The sequence below is a fragment of the Psammomys obesus genome, unplaced genomic scaffold (genome assembly GCF_907164565.1).
Source record: "Psammomys obesus unplaced genomic scaffold, mPsaObe1.curated_primary_1811, whole genome shotgun sequence".
Lineage (NCBI taxonomy): Eukaryota > Metazoa > Chordata > Mammalia > Rodentia > Muridae > Psammomys > Psammomys obesus.
In genome coordinates this window covers 9,527,640-9,548,598 of record NW_026590062.1, presented here as the reverse complement: position 1 = coordinate 9,548,598, position 20,959 = coordinate 9,527,640, and the positions used below count along the sequence as shown (strand labels likewise).

Sequence of the window (20,959 nt, the reverse complement as noted above, 5' to 3'; positions counted from 1 at the left end):
CAAGGCAGGGGCATTACCAGTTCCAGGCTACATGGCAAGGCTCTGTAACTAACACAAAAGAATTGTATTGAATTGGTGAGATTTCTTTTTAAGCTTTAAACGTTTACTTTTTAAAATTGTATGTGTGTGTGTGTAGTGTGTGTGTGTGTAGTGTGTAAGCTCTTGACTCTTCAGGGCTCGGTGTTCACCCTAAGGCAGAAAGGAAGCCTACATCTGCCAGGGCACCTGCCTTACTGTGTGTCTTTAAGCAAGCAAGTCATTACGTTCCCTGGGCTCTTTCTGTAGAGCCCCGACTGGCGCTGAGTGCTCCAGCCACTGGAAACACAAGGGAAGGGGCGGTGTGTGGGACAGCCTCCACCCTCAATAAAACCAAATCACCTTAGTGTTTAGGGAGCACTGGGCCAGCATTCTGTCAAAGGTTTTGTTTTTGAGACAGGCTCTGTCCATGGGTGGAGGAGATAGAGGCATCAAGAAGTCAGTCCTGCACGGAAGGACACACACATCTGCACGAGCGTCCCCCTGAGGCTCTGGAGGTTTAGGTTTAAGCTGGGGTGTCCTCAGGAGTAGTCAGCTACCCAGACACGCCCCCTTTGGCAGCTGCTGGGCAGTGATTCCCACACTTGGGTTTCGATTTCCTACAGCTCCTAAGCTGTAATGTGGGTGGGGCAGTGGCTGTATATTTTACTTCCTCTTTCCAGAAACGCCCCCGTGAGCAGGGCAGCAGTCCTGGGACCTGAGCTAACTGCTCTCTTCCTCGGCCATTCACAGCCTTTCTAGGGCCAGCTAGCAACTATGGGAAATTGGCTGGCTGGTGAGTCCTCTGGCGAGTCACCTGGCTGGTCACCTGGCCACTCATCTGGTGGCTCCTCTGTCTGGTCACCTGGATGGCCATCTGGCGTGTCCTTGGTGCCAGCGCACAAGCTAGACGAGTATATCCAGGCAAACCTCAAACCCAACGAAGGATGTCTGAGGCAGATAGACCAGGCTGCGGATGCCATCTGTGCCTTCCTGCGAAGCAATGGCATCTCTGTGGAGGCAGTGGCGAAGGTGAGGCTCAGGGCTGGGGACAAGGCTCAGGATCTGAGGAGAGTCCCAGGGGTGGTGGTGCTGACTGCACAGGGCTTTTCTCTCTCCGGAGGTCAGACAGCGCACGGGGCCTAAGCTGCAGCCAGGCCTTCTTCGCCTGCAGGGCCGCAGGACTGCTGTGGGCTGCGTCACCAGCCTGTGCCTCAGTGTCCCGCTCTGCAGAATGAGGTCAGCCTGGACCCCACTGCAGAGTGCTGTAATGGTGAGGCACCCAGTGTTCGCAGCACAGGGCTGCTGTAATCGGAGCTCGGTCCACTGCCAGGACCAATCATGGGCATGTGGTGTCTTGGACTCCACATTTGTGAGATTTTTTTCGTTCACGTAAGCATTTTCGTTCTTGTATAGTACTCCACTGTGTTGTTTGTTCCTCTTACTGAAGTTTCAGGTGCCTCCAATTTGGAGCGAGCATGCAAAACGCTGACAGGGATACAAATTAATGCTGGCAACCTGATTTTAAAGAGGTGGTGACATTCAGGGATTTCATTCGACCTGAGAAATGTCACTGGAGCCACAGAAAGTTCAGCCCTCACAACTGCTGCTCCATTCCCTGCAGGGTGGCTCCTATGGCCGGAAAACAGTCCTAAGAGGCTTCTCCGATGGTACCCTTGTTCTCTTCATGGGTCACTTCCAGCAGTTCCAGGATCAGAAGAAAAACCAGTATAAACTCCTCGATTTGATTGAACAACTGCTGAAAAACCACGAGAAGTACAAGAATTCAGTAAACCGTGGGGACACCCTTGAAGTAGCAGTGTCCATACAAGGGCAGAAGATGCTCTTGCAGCTGCTTCCAGCCTTCAATCCTCTTTGTGAGTGATCCAGGGAGCAGGGGGTCCAAACTTCTTTGGAGTACTGGGGGTGGGGTGGGGTGGTGGAGGATACTTAGGTCCTATTGGCTGAGACCGTGACAGACAAAACTGGATATTTCCAAGATGTGGCTTGTGAAACCCTGTCTTAGTCAGTGTTCTGTTGCTGTGAAGAGATACCATCACCAAGGCAACTCTGATAAAAGGAAACACTTAACTGAGGGCTTGCTTACAGTTTCAGAGGTTAGTCCTTTATCATTGTGGCAGGAAGCGGACAGGCATAGCCCTGGAGCAGTAGCTGGAGAGAAGAGAGACACGGGGCCTGGCGTGGGCTTTTGACACCTCAAAGCCCACCCCCAGCAACACACTTCCCCCAACAAAGATGTACCTCCCAATACTTCCCAAACAATTCATCAAGTAGGGACTAAGTATGTAAATCTATGAGCCTCTGGGGCCATTCTCACTGAAACCACCACAACCCCATAGAGAGAAGAGCCTCCTACCCTGAGCATACTGTCTAAAATGCCATGCTTGCCTCATTTACTCTGGATATAATGTTCTAGACTCTTGAATCTAATGTGGACCTTTTGTAGGTGAGTGGGTAAATGGATGGATGATAGATGTATAGACAAATGGCAGGAAAGAAAGGGAACAGAAGGATGGAGGTGGGTGGCTCGGTGCTTACTGGATGGATGAATGAATGGATGGATGGATGGATGGATGGATGGATATGAGGATAGATGTATATGTATGAGGATGTATGGGTGGCTGTATAGACAGGTGGAAAAAAGGATGGAAGGGAGGATTGTGGACAGATGGAAAATGGATGGTTATAGAGATAGACAGATACATGGGAAAACAGAAAGACAGGAATATGTTGCCATTGCCACACTGCCAATGGTAGGCTCCGCTAGTCTGACACCCCAGGACCTCTGAGCTGGAGGCTAGGGTGCCTTCATTGTCCACACCGCTGAGAAACTTCTGGGTTGCTGGGTCCTTGAATAGCCACTGCCCGCCCGTTTTCTGAAGAGGTGGAGATGTACACAATCCTACATTGTGGCACTCCTGGGAAGGTGGCCAGGATCAGAGAACAGTGCAGAGTTGTGGCCCTGGGCCCTTCTCGGCTGGTAGGGTTTGAAGGTGAAATGCCCGCTCCAGGCCCATGTATATGAACACTTGGCTCCCAGCTGGTGACCCTCATTTGGGAGAGTGTAGAGAGGGGGTCCTAGCAAGAGGCTGGGAAGCGAGCCTTGAGGGGGTAACCTTGCCCTGCTTCCAACTCCACTTCTAGGCTCTCTGTGTTTGCTTCCTGGTCCAAGAAGGGAGCGTGAGGCGCCACCTCCTGGAGCCATCTCTCCCCCCTCACAATGCTGTACCCTCTTAACAGTGAACCAAAAGAAAGCCTTTCCCCCTTTTGTGGCTCTGGTCCGACGTTCCATCCCAGCAGCCAGAAGAGTAACTGGTACATGTCTCCAGTGGGTTCCTTGTCACTAAATCTAAAATCCGAGCAACTAAGCTTCCAGGCTCGTTTAGTTGCAACGGTGTCCCTGCCTCGAGAGAGAGAGGAATTCAGGGGTTAGAGATGTGAGGCTGAGTCACTGCAGTGAATTCCGGGCTCTCTCTTCTGGTGCCCAGAGCCTGGTGGTGGGAGATCAGGCCAGCCCCACCCTTGCTGCCTTGACCCAGCCGAGTAAGGTGCCAGGAGAAATTAATTCTGCACATGTAGTACCCCGATACTGCCACCAGGTAGCGATAGATTCGCATCGTCCAACATAAGACTCCATCACAAGGAAGCAGTGGATGCTGCTGAGAAACTACGTGCTCTTTAAATGACTCCATCTTATAAATATACAAAGTATGTTTCTTCTTCATCTCCATCTGACACTTATTAGTTCATTTTTTTCTAATGGAAACAATATTTTAAATGTAGAGTTGTTCAGACATATGCAAAACATGTCAACAGTAGCAATACAATACAAAGCATTTGAATTTGAATATGGCTACCTGTAACAAGGTTACGCAAGAGAAAATCATTGTTCAATTTTGTTTAAAAAAAAAAAAGACCCTACAGGGGGACTCAGAAATGACTTCCTTTACTAAATTACTTCCTTTACAGACCAACTAGTCTGGTCTAATTGTCTCTACCAGGTCAGGCAGGCTGCTGCTGCCCTGGTTTCTTTCTCCAGGACCTTTGACCCCAAAACTGACTCCAGTTTATTTGACTTCAGGGTGTCTCCCCTAAAATTAGCTGTAGCAGTTGGGCCTCATAAGAGGTTTAGAAGACTTACATGTTACTTTTTTTTTTTTTTTTTTTGCAAAAAGGACTCCAACTGTTCCCAGTATACAGGCGGCACTCAATAAATAGCAAGGTCACCTATGGTTACCATGTGCCTAAATATGTTAACAAAGAGCAGAGTTCAGCAAGCAGGAATGGAAATTGGTTCAGCTCACCTCTGCCCTTCCCGTCTCCTGCCACCTCAGAGTGCCGCCAGGCCTCTGTGAGGTAGAAGTCATTCTGTTTCACAGATGAAGGCAGTCACACCTTTGGTACACTTGGCTTTGGTATGAATCTGGGGCCTTTATTCTCATGTGTCATTTACTGCCTCCTGTTGTGTGCGCCTCCGCTGATCCCGTCTTGGGCCAGCTGCCCCCTCGCAAATCTCCCCAACTCCGGCTGAGCTTCCCGCTGCTCTCTCCCACCAGGCTTCGGTGAGAACCCCAGCTCCAGGGTCTATCGGGACCTCAAAAAAGCCATGGATCAAGCCGGAGCCTCACCGGGGGAGTTCGCGGCCTGCTTCACCACACTGCAGCAGCAGTTCTTTGACAGATGCCCCAGGAAGCTGAAGGACTTGATCCTGTTGGTCAAGTACTGGTACCAAGAGGTGATCTGTGTGGTTGCCTTGTTTTAAAGAAGGCCTTAGTCCGACCTGGAACTCACTCTGTAGACCAGGCTGGCCTCAGTCTCGCAGAGATCCACTTTCTTCTGTCTCCCAAGAGCTGGGACCAAAGCCAGGTGCCACCATGGCCCACTGAATTATTACCCTCTGAATGAGATCATTCACAGCAAAGACATTTCAACAATACTAACAGCCTACCACAGCCTGCATGACTGTAGCCCCAGCACTCCAGATGTGGAGGCAAGAGGCTCTAGAGTTTAAGGCTTACCGCAACCATACAGCAAGACCCTTTTCTAAAAAGAAAAATCCAGAGGCTGAGGAGATGAGATGGTTCTGTGGTTAAGAGCATGTGTTGCTCTTCCAGAGGACCTGAGCTGGATTCCCAGCACTGACATGGTGTAGGCCCACCAGCAGCTGTAATTCTAGATTCAGGTGCCTCTAGCCTATGCAGGCACCTGAACTCACACAAACAAAACAGAGACACACAGACACATAATTAAAAACAATAAGGGTTTGGAGAGGTTGCTCGGTGGTTAAGAGCACTGGCTCTTCTTCCAGAGGACCTGGGTTCAATTCCCAGCAGCTGCATGGCAGCTCACAACCTTCTGAGGGAAGCCAGTGCCCTCCTCTGGCCTCCGTAGGCACCAGGCATGCACCTGGTACACAGACACACATGCACACAAAACACACATAGATATACAATAAATAATTAAAAAAATTTAAACATACTAAAAATAAATTTTAAATTCCAGTATCAGTCACCGCTAATCTCATCCAAAGAATATGTGGGGTGTATGTGTGTGCCATAGCATATGTGCAGAAGTCAGAGGACAACTTACAGGAGCGGGTTTTCTCTTTTCACTCTGTCGGTCCCGGGAATGGAACTCAGTTCACCAGGTTTGGCGCCTAGTGCCTTTCCTCACTGAACCCTTTTGCTGGCCCTCCCTTATTTTCAAACCCTGCACGTGGATCACGGTGCACACACCTGGCGTCCTCCTCCTTCCCTCCCTTTTGGCTGGCACAGCAATAGCTTTCCATTTCCTTGTGCCACTCCATCATAGCACCCCTGTCATACTTTTCTGCTGTGTTGGGCCCTTGGCTCATTTCCAGGGTGTGGCCTCGATGGATTGGGTCACTGTGGGTGTTCTCTAACTTGTCTTGTGTGAACTTAAGCATGTATTTTCCTTGGGTAAATATGCAGTGGAGTCTTGGGTTCTAAGGTGCTCAGACAGAGCCCCAGACAGCACATATGTGCACCTCTGTGTTTACATAAGTGGGCTCTGTATGAAGCGGACCCCTGTGCAAGCATGCGGACCCCACGCAGTATACATCCAGGTAGTCTGAGGCTGTAGCCCCAGCAGCAGACACAGGTAGATTCCCCGGTCCTCGGGCCCCCTGGGAAGCCACCGGAGCCAATCAGTGAGCTCCAGGTTCGGCCAGAGGCCCTGCTCCAGGTGGAGAGTGACTGAGGGAGACACTCGTCTTTGACCTGTTTTACTCTCTCCCTCTTACACACACTCACACACGAAACTCAGACTCACATACATGCACACACCCATGCATTCACACGCTGACAGAATCACGTGCACACACTTCCACACTCACGTAGCCGTTCACACTCACACACATGCACACACACTTACATTCTCATAATCACATACGTTCACTCAAACACACACACACACACACAGTCATACGTGTTCACACACACTACACATTCACATACAGGCATCCGCATGTACAATCACCTGTACCCACACACACTCGAGTGGGCGGCGTGAGCATTCCACGGGCTCTTTCATCAGCATCTGATGGTACCGACGCCCTGACGTCCAGGGGTGGCGGATGTTGGCAGCTTCTCGACTCGGGCCTCCTGACGGTCTCGTCTTCTCTCGCAGTGCCAGCAGAAGTGGACGGCTCCTCCGCCCCTGTCACTGTTGTACGCACTGGAGCTCCTGACTGTGTATGCCTGGGAGCAGGGCTGCCGGGAAGAAGACTTCGACGTCGCAGAAGGTGTCAGGACCGTGCTGCACCTCATCAGGCAGTCGGCAAAGCTGTGTGTCTACTGGACGGACAACTACAACTTTGAGGATGAGACGGTCAGGAACACCCTTTTACACCAGCTCAGGTCCCAAAGGTACCCAGCTTCCCTCGTCTCTCCAGATGTGGAGACCCCTCCCCAACTGAGAAAGAGAGAGAGAGAGTGTGTGTGTGTGTGTGAGAGAGAGAGAGAGAAAGAGAGAGAGAGAGAGAAAGTGTGTGTGTGTGAGTGAGTGAGTCTTGGGGACCCCCAACTCGGGGCCTGTTTGAGAGGCCGGCACTTCCCCAGCCCGACTTTTTTTCTTTGATTAAGATTTATTTGTGTGACTGTGTGAGTATGTATGTGCACACCCATCTGGGAGGTTGTGCACCGCTTTGCACAGAGACCAGAAGAGTATATCAGGAGTTCTTCACCTAGTCCTCTGAGGCAGGATCTCTCTCTTCTTCAACCTGGGTTCCTCTTTCCTCAACTAGGCTGGAAGGCAGCAAGCCCCCTGCTGTCTCCACCTGCTCAGATCCTGGGTTAAATCCATCTTCAGGACACCCGTGTTCTCATGGGTGTCAGGTCCCAAACTCCAGTCCTTTTTTGAACTCTAAGCACATTCAGTTGCCGAGATGTCTTCCCAGGCCCTGACTGGGTGGAGGAAGAGAAGGGTATGAGATAAGGGCTAACTGTATAGCTCTGGCTGGCCTGGAACTCACTCTGTAGACCAGGCTGGCCTTGAACTCACAGAGATCTAACGGCTTCTGCCTCCTAAGTACTAGGATTAAAGGTGTGTGCTACTAAGACCAGGCTGGTTTTCTTCTAATCTGATGATAAAATTCCTAGGCCGATCATCTTGGATCCAACTGACCCAACCAATAATGTGGGCAGAGAGGATGTGTTCTGGCAGCTGCTGACAGAGGAGGCTCAGGCCTGGCTGTCCTCTCCCAGCCTGAATGTGTCGCCTGGGCCATGTTGGAATGTTCTGGTAAGAGGGTTTCCTCGCTTGAGGGCGCATCCTCCTGACACTGGTTTAGGAGGGTATGCCTTGGCTTCCTGTGTGTGACCACTCTAACTCAGTCACACACTCAGCAGGGCTTGAAGCAATGGAAGTTTATTTCGCCACCGTTCTGGATGCTGAAGGTTCAAAGACAAGAAATGGGGAGGGAGTGGGGTTCTCCTGGGAGGTTCAAATGGACAGCACGGATCCCTGGCTTGCTTGGGACATCATCACCCTGCCTGTGGTGTCTGTCTCATGTCTACCCTGCAGCATGCTTTTTTTCTCTGTGTGGGTCTAAGAACAACAGTCATGTTGAACTAGCCACCCTGGTTATGATGGCTTCCCTAACAACCCCATTTCCTGTTGGGTCACTGTCATGAGTATCATAGGTCCAAACCCCAATATATTTTAGGGGACACTTAACCAACTCTTAGAGGCCACAAAGATGACCCACAAAGGTGGGAAAGGGGACACAGAGAGTGGGTCCTCCCAGAAAAGACATTAATTTGCTAATACAAGGGGGAAAGCAGAATGCGGGGGTGGGGGGTAGCAGAGACAGGGGGTGGAGCCTCCTAGAAGCCAGCAGTGAAGCTGATACAATCTGCCTGGCAGAGGAAGGTTTCACTGCATCCCTAAGTTAGACCTGCTGGGTCCGTTCAAAGGCTCCTTTTGCTGGCCCCAGTCAAACCCCACCTCTCCCAGACAAGGGACAAGCTTATATCCGAAGTGTGGGAGGCGGGAGCCACGGCTCCTCTGCAGAGGAATCTGGGATGGACAGAAGGACAGCACAGTGTCTGTGAATGGGGTCACTCCCCAGATGTCAAGGACTCCACAATTACTCCCTTGTCACAGCCTCCTTGACTTCCCAAGGTAGGGACAGGGTGGTACCTTCCCACCATCTCCTTCTGAGCTTTCAAACATCTATCACTGCGAAAAGGGAAGGACAGTGCCTGTGCGGGTGTCACAGAGAGGAACTCTGGCCCTGGCCTTTTTTGGCTGGGTGGCATTCACACACGCACACACTTACCCTCATCACTAGGATGGTGGTCACATGCCACAACCACCAGTCTGTGGCCAAAGGCAAATTTAGGTTCATGGTGCTGTCAAAATATAAGCCACACCCACCATCTTGGTGGCTGTGTGCTGACACACACCATCTTCATATTCTGTCATACCGAGACCACCCCCAGACCCTCTTCCCAGCACACAGGTACACGGTATGTTCAGTGCTCATGTCTCCCCTACCCCACCTTTTAAAGATTTTTTTAAAATTATGTGTACAAGTGCCTGAGTTTGTTCAGTACCCACAGAGGCTGGAAGAGGGAATCAGATCCCGTGGAACTGGAGTTACAGATAGTTGTGAGCCACCACCTGGGTGCTAGGAATCAAACCTGGGTCCTCTGACAGAGCAGACAGAGCACCTAACTGCTGAGCCGCCTCTCTGGTCTCTACGGCACCTTCTGATCCCTCTGCTGCCGTCTCCCTAGCCTGTCCTTCTAGACCATGATGTCATCCCTCTCTCAACAGCTGCTTCAAGTCAGGCCTAGGAACCAACCCACAAACAGCAATGAGCATTTCAGGTTCAGACACATGTATGTGCACACCCACATACAAACATACATACTCACGTATGAACACGAATCTTTGCGCCTGGACCCTCACGCTGTCAAAGGTGCACGCACGGTGCTGACACTCGTGGGCACGCGTAGGCACTCACAGCTGCCTACGCTCACGTTTGCATGCATGCTCATGGGCATACGCAGCACACACTCACGCACACAGAGCACTCACATCCTCATATGTGTACACACACACATGTGTACGAGTTCACACATGCCCACCCTATGTACCATCTGAGCTGTGGGAGGGGAAGGATTGGCGCTGCCGCTGCTAAGGGTCATAACATCCAGGGGCACCAAGAGCAGCCGGGACTGCGGAGCTGAGCGCCTGTCCTGTCCTCAAGGATGTACCGCTCCCTGACAGCGCTCTCCGGAAAACCTGTCTGCTTACACCACTCTTCCTCTCCACTCCTGCTTAAAACATGTACCCCAAATCCACAATCTTATCATTCCAGCAGTGGACAACCCCAAAGCGGCCTCACAGTGCTGTGATGGAGACACTCGAGGCCCCCTTCCCTAGTCAAGCGCCTCATGGCTCCTTTGTCCATCTTTAAAGCCATTAGCCCAAAGGTCTTAAGCCCCCTCTCCTCTCTGCTTGTGTGCTCACATCTCCTTGTTCAAATTTGACCCTCCTACCTGCCTCTTGGAAAGTTCTTGGGGATCTCATGCTGGCCCAGGGCACTGCCCATGTCTGTACCCCCACATGAACCTTAGAAGGAGCTTGGGGAAAAGTTTCTGCTAGGGTGGGGTGAGGGGAATGTTAGGTTTTATCTGGCATCTCAAGTACATTCTCAGTACATCAGTGCAAGCCCCAGAGACAGGAAGGACTCTGCCCATGGCCGGAAGCAGGCCGGCAGCAGGAGAGACAGGGTTCTCTCCTCCCCACCAGCCCGCGCCACTCTTCATCACACCAAGCCACTTACTAGACAAGTTCATCGGAGACTTCCTCCAGCCTAACAAGGTCTTCCTAGAGCAGATCAAAAGAGCCGTGGACATCATCTGTTCATTCCTGAAAGAACACTGCTTCCGGTACTCAAGCACCAACGTCCTGAAGGTTATCAAGGTGAGTGCTGGCCCTTTCCCAGCCCCAGCTCTTGGGAGCCAGAGAGACCAAGGGGAAGGGGAGGCAGCATCTCACTGTTCCTGTCCTCCCTAGGGAGGATCCAGTGCCAAAGGCACAGCTCTGAAGAATGGCTCAGACGCCGACATCGTTGTGTTCCTCAGTTCGCTGAACAGTTACCGCTCCCAAAAAACCGAGCGTTCCCTGTTCGTCCAGGAGATCCGGAAGCAGTTAGAAGCCTGCCAGCAGGCCTATGAGTGGGAGGTGGAGTTCGAGATCTCCAAGTGGGAGGCCCCCAGGGTGCTGAGCTTCACCTTGAAATCCAAGCATCTCAACGAAAGCGTCGACTTTGACGTCCTTCCTGCCTATGACGCGCTGGGTAAGGACAGCTAGACCCTCGCTTCTGAGAAGATTTTGGAAAGAGTGGAAGAAAAACCAGGAGGGGGCTGGGTAAAGGGCTGCAGTTGTTTCTCAGGCCCCAGCAGGTTTGTGGCAACATGCAATATCTTTCTCATGTAAGTACCCCAGGCAGTTTCCAGGAGCTGTCAGCTCCAATCTCTGTGGTTTGCCAGGGATGGCACACAGAAGCATGTGTGTGCCGCCCACAGCACCCCTTCATTTCCTGGGCGGAGAAGGGAATAAAAGAACACAGTGAGACAAGGCTTTGTGAGACAAGAAACAGGAAATTGGGGCTAGAGGGATGGCACAGGGGTTAAGATCGATGCTCTGCCAAAGATCCTGAGTTCAATTCCCAGCAACCACATGGTGGCTCACAACCACCTTTAGTGAGATCTGGTGCCCTCTTCTGGCCTGCAGGCACACATGCATGCAGGCAGAACACTGTATACATAATAAATAAATAAATCTTTAAAAACAAAACAAAACAGGAAATTAGGTATAGGCAAAAACTCCTCCACAGAAATCCCATTCACGAGTGAGAGCTACCGAGACATAGATGAATGGAAATCTTTGAAGTAGGCTGGGGAGATGGCTCCAGGGTAAGAATGTTTGTCATGCAGTTGTGGGGACCTGAGTTTTGTCCACCAACATCCATGTGGAAAGCCAGGCTCTACTGCAGGCACACCTGTGACGCCAGCGCTGCCCGGGGCGGGTGTCAGGTGAGTGGAGTTGGGTGGAGACAGAGACTGTCTAGCTGAACCAGAAAGCTCCAGGTGCAGTGGGGGAGCCTGTCTCAATAGGATAAGGTGAAGGACGATACGGCAGGACCCCTAGCCTCCTCCTCCGGCCTCTGTGTGGGTATGCACAGACAAGCACACATATATCCGTTCACGAAGCAGCTTAGAGGAAGAAAGGGTTTGGCTTACCCTTTCAGATCTCAGTCCATCATGGAGGGAATTCAGGGCAGCAACTCAAGGCAAGCAACTGAAGAAGCCATGGGGGAAGACGGCTGGCTGCCTCCGTCACGGGCTTATGCTTACTTACCTAGCTTTCTTATTTAGCCCAGGTCCACGTGTCAAAGGGATGGTGCCATCCACAGAAGGCTGGGCCCTCCTGCTACAGTTTCTCAGATGGATATATATATATGGACCTTCCATCTCATTTCTTTTTAATTATCTCAAATACAATCAGACACAGTGGCTGGTGGATGTCTGAGTGGATCTTACAGGTGTGTGTGCCACTGGAGAAGCACCATGCCCTCCAAACACACAGTCACTGCTCTCTGCATCTTGGATAGCCATCAGTAGTTCAGATATATGTACATGGTTCCAAGGAAAGCTCTCGTTGAATTGAAAACCTCTAATGTAAAAATAATAATAATAATAATCATAGGATGGTTCAGTAGTGAAGGGGGGCTTGCTGTTCTTTCAGAGGACCTAGGTTTGTTTCCCAGCACTAGAGTCCAGTGGCTCACATCCTCTAACTCCAGCTCCAGGGGAACTGGTGCCCTCTTGTGGCCCTCACAGTCACTTGCATTTAGAGGTGCATGCACACACGGTACATGTGCACACGTGTGTATGTATGTACATGCGCACACACGTATACACATACACACACACATATAAAAATAAGGTTTTGAAAAACCAGTTTTTGAGGGCTGTAAGCATAGATTCACGGATAGAGTTGCCCAAGACATGATTTCAATCCCCTCTACTGCATAAACCCGGCATGGCGGTGCACATCTGTAACATCTGTAGTCTCAGCCCTTGGAGGGAGTGGCGGAAAGATCAGAAATTCTAGATCCTCTTTGGCTACATAGCACATTCAATGCCAACGTGGGCTACATGAGACCCTGTCTCAAACAAAATCTGTTGTTGTTCTGATGCTCACCATATACATCACAATCTAACAGACACGCTGCTCCCATGATAGGGCAACTGCGTTCCGGCTTCACCTCCAGGCCCAAAGCCTACAAGGAGCTTATTGAACTGTGTGCATCACCCAGCTTCGTCGGAGGCGAGTTTTCAACCTGCTTTACGGAGCTACAGCGAAACTTCATTGAACCTCGGCCCACCAAACTCAAGAGTCTTCTCCGCCTGGTCAAGCACTGGTACAAACAGGTCAGCCAGCCCCCGATCTGGCCAAACTGGCTGTTTCTTTACCAGTAAGAAAAGATACAGACTTTGCCAAGTGCCCTGGACACCCAAATCCTCCCATGCTAGGGGTTGAGTCTCTTCAGAGATGCTGCTCATGAAGCCACTGATCTGTTGATTGCCGTGATGTTTGGGTCAGGCCTATTGGGCTTCCCAGCACCAAAGCATTAGTGTAGCCTATTCTGACCTCACGTTGGCCAAAGAATTCAGCGGCAGCCGAGAAGCGTGATGGAAGTTAGGATTGTGTGCCACAGGTTGCCAGTGCTGCTGTGCGGACACCACGCTGTCTCTCAGAAGGCAGGACGAGATGGGGTCACCATGGGTAGCTGAGGGTAGGGGGCTGGGGATCTCCGGTTTGACTCTCAGCATGTCACGTGACTTTCCTCCTCTGGCATGGCGATCCGTGCGGCAGGGCCCATAGCTAGCACTCAGAGGGTCCTATCAGCCAGCGGTTACGGTGTTACCCAAAACACAGGGCACTGCCTGTGCCCCTCTGCCTGCTGTTTAGAATCCCAACCCTACCTAGAACTCTAGGTCCCTCCCCTTCAAGTTCTATGTCATAACCCATAAAATACACTCTCCTCTGCCTCGCAAGGTCATCTGACAACTCCCCTCTCCCCACCAGTGTGAAAGGAAAATGAAGGCAAAACCGTCTTTGCCCCCAAAGTATGCCCTGGAGCTGCTCACTGTGTATGCCTGGGAGCAGGGCAGTGGCATGAATGACTTTGACACTGCTGAAGGCTTCCGGACCGTCCTGGACCTGGTCATAAAGTACCAGCAGCTCTGCATCTTCTGGACAGTCAACTACGACTTCCAAGACGAGCCGATGAGGACATTCCTCCTGACCCAGATCCAGAAAAAGAGGTGCCTATGTCCCAGGCCCACGCCCATTCTGAATTAACCCGATTCCCTTCCACACTGTTTCTTTCATGACCTGGATTCTTCTCCCCAGGGTCTTGTTCATTCCCAGCAAGAACCTGAGGGAGAGGCTGCCCCGAAGAGTGAAGAGTGACGTTCCAGGGAGAAACTCAACCTCGGGAGTGGGAGTGGTTTGCCAAATGCAGGGTGGGGGGATGCAGAACCAGGGGTCAGGCAGAGAGTGCCCACCCTGCTTTCACTGTTCTGTCACGTGGAAATGTGTGTGTGCCAGCCAGTCTGAGAGGGCTGCGAGATGGCGGGGTATCCCTGAGAAACAGCACTGCCATTCCCAGCCCCAGCCAAGCCCCACACCCACGGCACACAAGCAGGTGCCCACCGCAGCACGTCAAAGGACCACTTTGCAGAGTCAGTTCTTTCCTCCCACTGTCCTATCCAACAGGATTGAACTCAGGTCACCAGACTTGGCAACAGACTTTTATACACTTTATTTAGCCCCAGCCATTAGCATCTCCTCAGATCTGGTTTTATCTTTCGGAACCAAAAGAATAAGAAAGAAAATGGGCAGGACAGTACCTGCCACAGCCCCAGCATTTTGGAGGCTGAAAGCTGAAAATATTTTGAGGTTTTTGTTTTGTTTGGGGGGTGGTTGTTGTTTTGAGACAGGGTCTCTTCATATAGCCTCGCTGCCCTGGAACTCACTCTGTAGGCCAGGATGATCTCCGACTCACAGAGAAGTGCTGGGATTAAAGGCGTTTGCCACCACACCCAGCCAGGAGCATCTTAAATTAGAGGATAGGCTTGTCTATCCTTGTGTAGCAAGTTCTTGTCTCAAAAATAATTATTTCAGTAAGGGAGGGGGTCCTTACAGTGCACGCTTAATACCGTTGAGCAGGAAACGAAAGAAAGGAAAAGGAGAGAGAGACTAAAAGAGCAAAGGGAAGAAACAGGAGCATTAAGAACAGGAACACCGCACGCACGCACACTCCAGCCCCATCTCCCCACCCCCACCCCACAAGCACTGACCTACTTAGTAACCCTGCACTATCTGCCATCTTAGAGTTGGGTGAGGGTCTCTTGAAAGAGGTCACCACTGCACACTTTGCTGAGCACAGCAATTAACAGCTCAGGGGTTTTGTTGTTGTTCTTCAAACATAACAATTCTAGGAAGTTACTTTGACTCTTAAGTAAATTCCAATTGCTTGATCCCGACTGTCAGGATACATTGTGTCCTGACAAATGGGACCAGCCCCAAAAGCTGAGGCCAGAGGTCTCGGCAACAACACTTTCACATCTTCTGACCTCTCTTTAGGCCTGTGATCTTGGATCCCGCAGATCCCACAGGAGACGTGGGAGGAGGTGACCGCTGGAGTTGGCATCTTCTAGCAAAAGAAGCGAAGGGGTGGCTGTCCTCCCTCTGTTTCCAACTGCCAAGCAGAGACCTTGAGAGACAAAGGGGCCTTGTGCAGCCGTGGAAAGTGCCAGTAAGAGTGCCCTAAAGAATGCAGGTGGCCCCATCACAGAGTCCAACCAAAGCACTTTCTTGTTGTAGTAATTTGGGATTGCTGAGCTCCCAAAGAAATGAAAACTGGACTCCAGGAGTTCAGTCAGTCATCTCTCCTGTCGAGGGTACCTAGAGACCCAGGGACACATGACATGGTGGGACCTGGTCTCTCCGGGAGGGATCTTGCGGCAGTGTCAAGGCTTTTGTGTTTGCTAGGTAGTGCCTTGCTCCCTACCTGTGCCTCTGTGGCAGCACCACCCATGCCCCAATCAAAATGCCAGGCAGACATTGTCAATTATCCCCTGGAAGTAAAGGCACCATTCTTTCTTACCTTTGGGGCTCTCCTCTTTGGTTGATTTTAGCTGAGTGGCCCTGAACCCTGTGGGATGCCTGCACATTGCCGCTTTATCAAGCAGGAAGATGGGGAAAGAACAGATAACCGAGAGTCTGGATCCTGAGGCCGGGTGGAGTTGGGGATAGGGGGATAGCAGTCTGGGGAAATGGTTCAGCAGAGTTCAGATCCTCAGAACCCACAAAAATGCAGGGTGGGTGTGGCAGCGTGATTCCAGCCTTGGGAGCATGAGTCAGTGGGATCCCTACGGCAAACTGGCTAGATCAGTTAGCTCTGGGTTTGATTGACACACCCTGCCTCGATAACTAAGGTGGAATAGTGACTGGTGATGATTCCTGACAGAACCCTGGGGCCTCAAACATATGTCTGCATATGTAGACATATGCAGTGCGCACACACAGACATGTATACAAGTTCATGCAACAGAGAGAAAAAAAACAAAACTAGGAAAAGGAAAAAGGGAAGAGACATAGGATTAGATTAGATGCTTTATTGCCACATTCTCACACTTGTAAAAAAAAAAAAAACAAAAAACCTAGGATTGTTACTTGGCTGTTCGTAAGCTTGAACGTGGCTACCAAGCAAAGGAGTAAAGTTGTGTTCGCCTCCTCCACCCAAGATACACTGGGAACCCTCCAGGCCTCCCTACCTCAGGCAGGCACACTCCATTCCTTCTCCATTCTGTCCCTCCTCAGCCCTGCTGACGTCTGGGGACGAGTTGAAGCTGTAGGCTGTGGAACCCTGTCCCGGTCTCTTCTAGATGGGGGTGGGGCTGAGACACTGTGTTGTGTCCTCTGAGAGAAGGTTGGCTCCGGGTGACACTCTACCTCGGGGGTGTGCCCCTGTCCTCACACCCCGAATTAGCAAGGCTGATGCTAACAGTCAGTTTGGTTTTGTCTTTGTCTTGGGTCACAGTTTCCCAAATATGTTTTCCAGCCTCTTTTCTGGAGACAGGTCCTTATTATGTAGCCCTGGATGTCCTGGAATTCCCTATGTAGACCAGGCTGGCCTTAAACTCACGGAGACCCACCTGCCTTTGCTGGAATTAAAGACTTGTGCCACCGTACTCTTCTTTGAAGTTTCACACACGCACACACACCCCTCTCTCTTTCTCTAGGTGGTGCAGACCCCAGGAAGCTGTGGAGCTCAGATCTACCCCACTGTAGGTGGAGGGTACTTAGGAAGACGCTTCTAGAGCGGTCTGGCAAAGAGTCCATGTTACAAAATGAAGCCTGTGTGCAGTCTTCCCTGGCTGTTGCCTCTCCCTCCTGCGCTCCTTTAGGGTCCTGACAACATCCTGCGTCACCACCTGGGCCAGGTGCTCCAGATACGACCCGACTGCCATGCCCACCTGCTCTCTCTGCTTCCGTTTCTCCCCTTCCCTCCTCTGTGACTCTCTCTGTCCCTCTCTCTGTCTCTCTCTCTGTCTCTCTGTCCCTCTGTCCCTCTCTCCGTCTCTCTCTCTCTCTCTCTCTCTCTCTCGGTGAGGCCACCATGCTCCTCCTTCTCTTCTATGTTCTCCCACTGTCTCTCTGTCTCTCTCCCCATTCCCCACCCCCTGCACATTAAATCTCTTCGTTCCAGAGCTGTTGTGTGCGGTGTTTTCTATTTGTATTTATTACACGGACTCTGATTAAAATCAAGACATGGGCTGCCACTCCCCCACCTCCACCCAGGGGCCTCACATCACAGCCCCTGCTCTGTGCGAGTGACCGCCTTCAGAGACACTTGTCCACCCTGTGTCACCGAGGTTAAGCCTCTCCCCCTGAGCCCTTCATTTCCGTCAGCCCCAACTAGCTCTTCCACTGCATCTTTGTCTGTCTCTTTCTTCCAACCATGGGCCTTCCTTGTCCCTGTGGAGGTGTCCCACCTAGCAGCCAGCTACCCCTCCGATACACTTCTGCTGTTAAAATCCCGTCTCTTGGGGAAATGTAAACAGCATCTACTGCTCTTAAGGTCCCAGGACAAACCCAGGTGCACTTTTCTCAAAGTTCCCCCGAGGAACCAAGTTGTTCATTGGGCTTACCTACAGAGCATGGGTACAGGCAGGAGCCAGAGGGACTCTAAAGCTGTCACACTGGAAGGTCCGCCCCCAGCAGAGATGAAAGCTTCCCTCGGGCAGCATGGAGAGAACCCTTTTCCTCTCTCACCTTTCCCACTATATCCTCTAGCCCCTCCCAGAGACCACGAGAGCACGAGAGAGAGGACGAAATAGCATTCAGGTGGCCGGGACCGGTTGCTGGATACTTGGGTGAGGGTCTCATTACCTTCACCGCACCACCGCCACCGTGTCCCCTCCCCCTGCCCAAGAGGGGAGATCAGCAGCCGCCAGGCCCAGCTGTGATGTTCTTTGATGAGCAGCCGCAGATGGACTCCTGAAGATAGTGGCGGTGTGGCTGGGTGGATAGTGCTGCCCTTCACACATTCCATGGCTGCTTGATAGCTCCTTAGCCTGGGCAGCTGCTGTCCTTACCTTCCCAGATGCCCAGGGATCCTCACCCCAGGGCTTCAACTGTACGGATGCATAAGGTCCGAGACCCATGCGTCCCCAAGTAAGGTTGAGCCTCTTCTGCCTGTGCTTGCTCTGCTGCACTGGGGACCACGCCTGGCCCCTGTGCTACTTCTGAGCATAGAACTGCGACACCCGAGGGGATTGACTTCTGTGTGAACTCCTTCACCCATCTCTGAAGTAAGCTACCGAGGTGACTCGGTGGGCTCACCCAGACAGAAATCCCAAGCACTCGATTAAGAGGGTCTGAACATTAGCCCGGCCCTTCTTCAGGGAAGAGGCGGGGCTTAAGGTGCAGTTCACACCTCATGGCCAGTGATGGAACCAGTCACCCCCTCAGTGCTGAGACCACACCAAAGTCTCGGGCTAAGGTGGCTCCAGGAGTTTCCCCACTGAGAAGCATCTCAGTGTATCAAGAAGGTAGAATCCTCTCCAGGGTCAGTCCCCTGCCTGGACTTCCACGTGACTTTAGGCTGTTCATTTATATGCCCCATAATGAACAGGGGCCTTGAGTACATGCTTTCTTCACCCCGTGAGCCGCCCTGATAAATTACGGGAAGTCATGTGTGCAAGCCACACAAACACATACCCACAAAGAGCACGGTGAAAGACTCAGAGGAGACAAAGGGACACCTCGTTCTTTCCCATTAATGTCCTCTCAACATCTTGTGAGGAAGTTAAAGTCGTGAGGAGCAGAAATAAGAGAGAATTCACAGTGACCTGGGAACACGCCGTCACTGGTTATTGCTGAAAGTAACTAGGGCACCAGCCCTTTCTCAGCAAATTGGTGATTAATGCTTATGAACAAGAAATAATTAAACCCAGGATCACCTGTGCAATCATGTCAAGCTCTGTAAGTGGCCGTAACTAATGAGGGAAAGGTATTATTATTATTTTTGCAGAAAAAAAATAATCAATCCTATCAGTGCTGGAAGGAGTGCAAAATTGAAGCATCGCCGTTTTTGCAACATCGGGTGATGTAATGATCTGGGAGTTACTGTCACTGGATGGAGCCTTGACCTACAGTGCTGATGAGGACACTATAACCTGGGTCAGGATGTCGCCTCCCAACCTGCAGTTAAAGCATATCAGTGAGAGGGACATGGCACATTCAGAGGTGCGTCCTGGGTTCCGTTGCACTCACACAATAAAAGATGAAAAACTAGGAGAGAGACGGTCAGGCCTGGCAGGTAGCCAGCCCACAGCACAATCCATGTGGTCTTGCCAATTTGACAGACTCGTTTTTGTCAGTTTGGCATCAGCTTTAGCTACAAGGAACAGGAGAAGGGGTGTGACAATGGCTCGGCATGTTAAGATGAGCTTGCTGCACAAACTCGGGAACCCGAGTTCAGATCCCAGCACCCACATCAAAGCCGGGCATGGTGGCGTGCCTATAACCCAGAGCCAAAGTAGGCAGACTCGAGGGTCCCAGGGACTCTCTGGCCAGCCAGGCTAACCAAAATAGCAAGCTCCATATTCTATGAGAGACCTCGTCTCAGAAAAATGAGGTGGGGGACGGTGAGATGGCTTAGCCTATGAAGGAGGGCTTACCACCAAGCCTGGTAACCAGAGTTTGACCCTGAGAGCTTAACATGGTGGAAGGAGAGATCCGGTTCCCTAAAGCTGTCCTCTGACTGCCACATCCACGCAGGCTACACCATGCCTATGTGCACACACCCTGGTTAAGCTTACCCGTTCTGTAAGTATCTGTAAGCGTCCATCCCTTTTCTCCTCTGTAGGCTGCCAGTCCTGGAGAGCAAGGCAGGACCATCTAAGATCCGTGTTTAAGGGTGGCAGTTTTGCCTCTCTGATTGGTGTTTGCAGGAGAAAGGTCAGCGTACCAGGGACTGGGCAGTGGGGGAACAGGGAAGAATAGAAATTTCCTGTCCCTTTCCTCATGGGATTTTGACAAAACTAAAGGTATCCTAGGAAGCTGGCCAGGACTCTTCTCTCTCAGGCCCTGCATGGCAGCAGGGTCCCAGGAGCCCCACTTCCCCAGGAACACTGTATTCTCCAGGAGCACTGCATTCCTGAGGAGCTGCTTGGGCTGTGATTTTCGGACTCTGGACACAGGAGCATGGGCAGGTCAGGACTGAATGCTTTTTCCCTCTCCCTCTCTTGGACACTGAAGACCACAGACCCATCCCTGCAGTTGCTCTTCACCTCTTCTCCCTCTTCTGTGATAGTCTCCACAGGAACCAATGCCGCCCATAGAGGGCCTGATGGGATAAGTTCTCTCCTGCTCTTTGACCAGCCTCAGTGGAAAACAGGCCCAGGGGCAGGTTGCGCCTGACAGGCATTGAGGCTCTGTGCCACAGACTCCAGACCAGCCCTCTAGCCACAGGCTTGCCTTGTGGTCCCTTTATCTGTTTACACTCTCCTAAGCCATCAGCCACTCATGTGACCTTACTCTGTCCATGGCTTTCTTTTTGTTGGGGGGGGGGGCAGCAGCTGGTTGCTAGGGTAACTGCACACAGAATACATGTCTCAGCCTACAAATGTTCTCGGGTCCCTTCCCTCCGTGATACTAAAAACATGCACATCATCCACACTCAAGATCCTGATTTCTCCTTGCACATTTTGTCAGCTTGGTTCTGTGTGTGTGTGTGTGTGTGTGTGTGTGTGTGTGTGTGACTGTGGTGTGTGTGTCTGTGTGTGTGTCTGTGTGACTGTGGTGT

General features: G+C 51.4%; 1 protein-coding gene across 2 annotated transcripts; it reads left to right on the top strand.

Annotated features, from left to right (window-relative positions):
• The first annotated feature begins 144 nt into the window (after nt 1–144).
• Nucleotides 145–17,357, top strand: Oas2 (2'-5'-oligoadenylate synthetase 2). Of its 2 annotated transcripts, XM_055606388.1 has the most exons (11): nt 154–1,047; nt 1,640–1,892; nt 4,593–4,771; nt 6,685–6,923; nt 7,656–7,797; nt 10,318–10,491; nt 10,585–10,867; nt 12,820–13,007; nt 13,666–13,904; nt 15,229–15,400; nt 16,890–17,357. In XM_055606388.1, the coding sequence occupies exons 1-11, from the start codon at nt 793–795 to the stop codon at nt 16,965–16,967; spliced, it is 2,202 nt and encodes a 733-aa protein (XP_055462363.1). In that variant the 5' UTR covers nt 154–792; the 3' UTR covers nt 16,968–17,357. The 2 variants fall into 2 exon arrangements, with proteins under 2 accessions (XP_055462362.1, XP_055462363.1); XM_055606387.1 differs by lacking the exon at nt 16,890–17,357 and having other exon boundaries at nt 145–1,047; nt 13,993–15,294.
• The last annotated feature ends 3,602 nt before the right edge of the window (nt 17,358–20,959 follow it).

Bases quoted from the DNA above. Each gene is read 5' to 3' on its own strand.
- Oas2 (XM_055606387.1), top strand. From the start codon at position 793: ATGGGAAATTGGCTGGCTGGTGAGTCCTCTGGCGAGTCACCTGGCTGG. The intron at 6,924-7,655 runs GTACCCAGCTTC...TAAAATTCCTAG, and splicing joins CACCAGCTCAGGTCCCAAAG to GCCGATCATCTTGGATCCAA. The intron at 10,492-10,584 runs GTGAGTGCTGGC...TGTCCTCCCTAG, and splicing joins ACGTCCTGAAGGTTATCAAG to GGAGGATCCAGTGCCAAAGG.